The sequence below is a fragment of the Triturus cristatus genome, chromosome 1_2 (genome assembly GCF_964204655.1).
Source record: "Triturus cristatus chromosome 1_2, aTriCri1.1, whole genome shotgun sequence".
NCBI classification, from domain to species: domain Eukaryota; kingdom Metazoa; phylum Chordata; class Amphibia; order Caudata; family Salamandridae; genus Triturus; species Triturus cristatus.
The window spans coordinates 972,274,508-972,280,111 of record NC_140580.1 but is presented as its reverse complement, the minus strand read 5'-3'; the positions used below and the strand labels follow the sequence as shown (position 1 = coordinate 972,280,111).

Below are 5,604 nucleotides of genomic sequence, written 5' to 3'. Positions count from 1 at the left end.
AAAATATCCCAGGAAGTTAAGTTGTGCCACCTGCAATAGTAGTTTAGGACTGCATTTCTGGTTTAAGATGCTTCCCTTCCAAACACATGTTGTCATGCCTAATATAATGGAGACTTTATAGGATTTACTTTTCAGGAGCAGTTGTACGATCAAGATTGTTTAAAAAAAAAAAGTCTGTTTATGCATCTGTACTGATCTAATTAACGGAGTTTAAAACTTTTCAATTAAGAAACTTGGAGTTCGAACCAATTAGCAGATTGTGGGGGGGGGGGGGGATATTTGGATTGTTCCAGAAGTATTTAGGTTGTAGTTCAAGTCCTGTAAATTTCAGGAAGGGGTGGAAAGAAATTTACAGCTTCCATATCAGATTTAACAGGAATACTAGTGCTCTTGTAAGAAGGTGACTGACAACAGTGGCCACAGAAGACACCACGCTGCTAATTTACCTTTTTTTATTCTTGCACATCAGAAATATCTTCCATCTCACTGGCAAAGAAACGGAGATAATGAAATGTGCCGTTATAAAAAGGACCAATAATGGTTTCAATTGACAAATGACTAATAACTTAACCATTCCATCATGTGACTTCTTGGTCACAAGCAAGCTGTGACTAACCAGGCACCACCTTAGCTTTAGTGAAATTTTAAATATACTTTAGAAATGATACTATTGGCAAATGTAATCAGAAGAATGTACCTTTAAAACGCATGTGAATGTCCCCTAATTTAAGCAAGAAGCTCAGGATATGTATTGTACTTAAGCGCTAACCCCACCTGCTTGGGCCAGAAATGAAGATAACCAGAGGCATAAGAACACAGCTAACTGTTATGTAGCCAAATGTTACAATTTAACCACCTTCACATTTGAAAAAAAAGCAAGGCAAGATGTGCTCATTTCAGGTTTTTATTAAACTGAACAATGCAACGTGTTTAATTCTGTGGGAAAGAAAAGAAAAAACAAAACAGCCATTAGTAAAACAGCATTACAAACATAGGACTCCATTAAAAAGGATGCCTTAAAAACTACTTACAGCTGGACATTCGACGGCACCACTATTGATATCGTCAATTATGTCATGCGGCGGCCTTCCATCAACATTGCATCCAACAGACTGGGCAGTGCCAAGGATTTCCTTCACAGTACCTGTTAATTAACATTACTTGTAAATCTATGATCAGATTTGTTCATGAACAGGACATTCACAATGTAAGATAACTATTGTACAATGCCATTTAATCAGGGATCAAACTAAATAAATTGCAAGCCAAATAAAAATAAGCATCGGCGTAGCCAATAGGTCTCGCCTTTGGGACCTTACAAGTATTTAGCCATGCAACCGTGGCATAACTAAATAATTATAAGGTCCCAAAAGCGAGACCTATTGGCTATGCGGCCGCTAAAGTGATCGCGATCAAACATCAAAGCGGCCCAAAAGTGAAAGTAATCGCGGTGCGCGCGCCCGCGACATGCACTGTAGCTCTAGGCTGGCCTGGTAGCACTTGGAGCCCTCTCAATAAGTCTGGCCAGACCAGCGTATGCGCTGGGTCAGGCGAGACATAATCAGTATGTGAGGACACAACCTAATGAGCGAGACAGACTTGCAAAATAGCACAACGCATTCTGAGTCACGAGGAAGTTTGATGCAGGTAAAAACCCAATTTAGGTATACAGTGATCTAAGAGTTAAGTTTATGGAAGGGCTTTCACCAATACAGCCTGTCTCCCAACTCCTCAAAAGTGGTAGCGATAAGCTAAGACAGGTGGACAAACGCTCCTTAAGACCGAGGTAACTTTAAAGATAAATTGACATGTACCCACTCTTTCGGCACAGAGCCATCCATAATAGAACAGCCCTGTTTCCTAAAATGGGATTTATTTTTAGCACACCACTGGATTATACAAGTCACTTAGTTCAGACCAGTATAGTGGCGGGTGGCTGGAGAACTTCTAAAAAGGAAGAAAAATAACTTGTACAAAGGAAGCAGAATTCTAATGTGCCTGCAAGCAAGGTTCTCCAGATCGAACTGTCATGAATAAATTCGACCCTTGGTAGCCTGAAAGACCGGTCAGGGAAAATACTTCGTATTTAATAAACCTGGAGGGGGACAAGATCGAACAATAATCTAGCGTGGCTAACGCGACAGACCAAAGGTAAAAATAAGTCCTGGTCACAGTGACCTAAACTAGTAACAAGTGCAAACCTTACTTACAGCAGGAAAGATCAATAAGGAGGTACAGCTTGCAGCCTCCACTTCATCACAAATATACAAGGTACAATTCTTACCAGAGAGCTCTCTGGCCAGGGACCGGTGCCTCATCTGACGGGCAATTGAAATAATCTCATCCATGCTGACGCTGCCACTATGTTTGACTAAAAGAGAAAGAAAAACTATCTTTAGCAAGCTGGTTAGACTAACTTTCGTAACAAGCGCTATACTTTTTACTGCAGGAAGAACACTTCGCAGGTCACTACAGATGTTGACAGTGAGAACCCGTTCAGGCCTTTACTAACAGGATTGGAGTCCACTCGACTTAGAGAATCGATCGTCTCCATTGAAGGCGCGCGCCCGCACATCACACCCCAATATTTGAAAAAGGTTTTGGTTAAGCATATGTCCCCATCCTTTCGGCACAGGGCTGCCCACGAAGAGAACAACTCTGTTTCCTTAGGCGGGATTTAGTTTTAGCACACCACTGGATTATACCCAGTCACTTCATTCAGACTGTTATAGTGGCGGGTGGCTGGACAATAACCCCCCCACCCCTCTAATTGAACGTTCACAAAGTAAACCTACTGTTCTTCTGCTTCTTTCGGTCACGTGGTGGCTCCTTCAAGGCTTTGATAATCAGAGCAGAGGCAGATGGGACAACTTCAATCTGAAAACGAATAACGCACTTCAAGTCACCCAGAATTATTACTTCTATTAACTTGCACCCCATAACAGTTGTACTGACACCACCGCACCCTATAACATTCAAGTTATCAATCTCTCGATAGTTCTACTGTTACATGGAGTAGACATACCAAGAGAAAGCTACTCGGAAGAGTAGCAGACAAAAAAAGTGTTTGAGATTTTACGGCATGCCCTTTACCTGAGCATTCCTATTCTGGATGGTGAGCTTGATTGTGATCCTCAGGCCCTTCCAGTCACCGGTTGCCTTGGCAATGTCATCACCAACCTTCTTGGGAGACTAAGATGAAAAAAAAATACACATGTAGGGTTGCACAACTGCAGCGTCCAGAAGGAGTATCATGACAGGTTTTACCTGGGCATAGCCTTGATACACAAGGAACAAAGTAGTACATTTTAAACGTTATGGCATGCTTTGTGACAAGCCGGAAAACTGTACTTACAAATCGTAACTACTAGACCGCGATAGCTGTATTACTAGTCATTAACGTGCAATGGACCTACAGCCCCACCCATGGCGTGCCATGGATTGGCAACTAACACTTGCTTTAACTACTTCATCACGTTTGTCTAATCCTTTTGATCAGCAGGACGGCCTTGCACAGCTCACTTTCATTCAGCACCCTATTAGAGAACATGGTACAGCTGTTTCTCGCCTGCTTCCCGCCCAACGTGCATATAAAAGCACAACGATATGGGCATTGTTCATGGGGTAGGAAGGAAGAGCAGACTTTAAAAGCATTCGACTTATTGCATGCACGCAGAAGCTTGGCACAAATTGTCCCGTATCCTGAGTGAAATGTACTTTAGATACAATATGATCAACCTGCCCTTACATCTAGCATCTTGATTGTTTCACATAGGTCCATAATACAATCAGATGTAACGAGTAGTGTATGGGAGAAAACTCACCAGACCCAGAGGACCGATCTTGGGAGCCAAAGCAGAAGTGGCACCCACTTCACCTCCAGTGCATCTTAAATAAACTGCAAAACAAGCACAACAAACATTAAGAGGTGATGTGCGGACCTTCCAAAGCAACTTACATACAATATGAACGTGGCACGTGTACCCAATCTTTCGGCACAGAGCTGCCCATGAGTGCAGAAGAACCCTGTTTCCTAAGTTGGGGTTTGCTCTTAGCACACCACTGGATTATGACTGCCACCGAGTCAGGCATAGTGGCGGGTGGCTGAATACATTCATGAGCATGCTCTACCACTTGATCAAATACCGTAACATGGCTGATCCCCAACGTACCCATCACACAGGAGCGCAAGGATGCGTAGCATAGGCTCCCCACCCTGTAATACATTTTATTCACACCAACTTGAGCGTTTAACTGCGGGGGGAGGGGGTTAAGTAAATCCTATATGCATTTTTATACCCCTCAAAAACTAGCAGACCATTGGACTAAGAACATCTTCCAATACTGGCTACAGTTGAATCAGTTATTCCATTCTTGTATAAAGTATTGGCAAAACCAATACAAGTATGGAATGGTACAGCTTACATTTTTGAAAGCATAATTACAATAGGTAAATGACACTGGCCCGGTAACACCATAGGTAAGAATGGACGTGAACAGGCAAGACGCTACCGGGCACAGTAAAATTGCTGAAACGGTGGTAATACAACACGCCAGTAAACTGAAAAGGTTGCCCCTAAGCCCCTATTGCATATTATAGGAGATAAAACAAAAGGCTGCTAGGATGTCCATCATACATAGTGCGTTCAAGACTATGCCTGTAGCACACCATTTTTGATGGGATAGTCTGTTTATTTTACATCCGCGTGCGCTTTGAACAAGCAAGGTCAGTTCCAGAGCATGCAGATTGGAAAGTATACACCACTGACCCAGTAATGGTCTATAACCTAGGGTGCGACCACGTGGAAGTTAAGGGGATAACAGCTGTCGTACGCTCTTAACTGGTATGATCCTCTTAATATCGTACAAGGATACAATTTCAACATATAGCCTCCCCCCACCCTAAAAATAAAGCCTCGATATAGGCCCCGATCGCCACAGAACTGCAGAACCCTACCCCGAACATCAAAGGTCTCATTTCGAGACGGTCGCCAGATCCCGCCCTACCCACCAAACCTCCATACCGTGGTGCACGGGTCCCGCTGCCCTGGGACATGCGCGATAATCCCGGGTCAGCCATTCACTGTACCCTGGGGTTCTCGCGGAGCCGCTCACGTACCGACTTTGATCTCAGTGGGGTCAAATTTAGGAGGCATTGCGGAAAGGTACTACCGCGGACTGCGCCACGGATTGCGGTTTCGGTGTCGGATGAACCCGGATTCGGGACGACCGAAGTAAAGTTGCACCTCAACCGTCAAGAGGAAGCGAGAAAGAGGGCGGTTCAATCTCGCAGCTACGTAATATAGTCCAAAGTCTCGCGAGAAATCTTTTTGGAAGATATTCTTCAGCCATCTTGGGCTTGGCAGCTCTTGCCGTACGGGAACTGCGCGTTCCCCAACAACTGTTTTCCCCAGTCTAGTACAGGCAGATGGCGTCGTCTAACGTGTGGACTGAAGCAGCTTCCAGGGCGGCAACGCTGCTGGTACTACTTCTATTTACAGAAAAAAATGTTTTGCACATATGTCTAATGAAGACCCAGGACTCAAATTGTATTTTGGGGAACAAACGTCAGGGGACGTGCACGCCACGCATCTAAATGAGAAT

The 5,604-nt window shown here is 44.0% G+C and overlaps 1 protein-coding gene and 4 non-coding genes across 5 annotated transcripts; all 5 read right to left on the bottom strand.

Annotated features, from left to right (window-relative positions):
• Positions 1 to 388: 388 nt before the first annotated feature.
• Positions 389 to 519, bottom strand: LOC146868488 (small nucleolar RNA SNORA19). Its single transcript, XR_014968925.1, has one exon. It is a non-coding gene; the product is annotated as a small nucleolar RNA SNORA19 (small nucleolar RNA).
• Positions 520 to 890: 371 nt separating this feature from the next.
• Positions 891 to 5,285, bottom strand: RPL12 (ribosomal protein L12). The gene is made up of 7 exons (XM_085610468.1): positions 5,120 to 5,285; positions 3,825 to 3,898; positions 3,094 to 3,192; positions 2,796 to 2,877; positions 2,285 to 2,371; positions 1,032 to 1,144; positions 891 to 936 (listed from the first exon to the last, which is right to left on the bottom strand). The coding sequence occupies exons 1-7, from the start codon at positions 5,154 to 5,156 to the stop codon at positions 931 to 933; spliced, it is 498 nt and encodes a 165-aa protein (XP_085466594.1). The 5' UTR covers positions 5,157 to 5,285; the 3' UTR covers positions 891 to 930.
• Positions 1,807 to 1,933, bottom strand: LOC146868487 (small nucleolar RNA SNORA65). Its single transcript, XR_014968921.1, has one exon. It is a non-coding gene; the product is annotated as a small nucleolar RNA SNORA65 (small nucleolar RNA).
• LOC146868486 (small nucleolar RNA SNORA65) lies at positions 2,611 to 2,739 on the bottom strand. The gene has a single exon (XR_014968922.1). It is a non-coding gene; the product is annotated as a small nucleolar RNA SNORA65 (small nucleolar RNA).
• Positions 3,977 to 4,101, bottom strand: LOC146868485 (small nucleolar RNA SNORA65). Its single transcript, XR_014968923.1, has one exon. It is a non-coding gene; the product is annotated as a small nucleolar RNA SNORA65 (small nucleolar RNA).
• Positions 5,286 to 5,604: the final 319 nt, after the last annotated feature.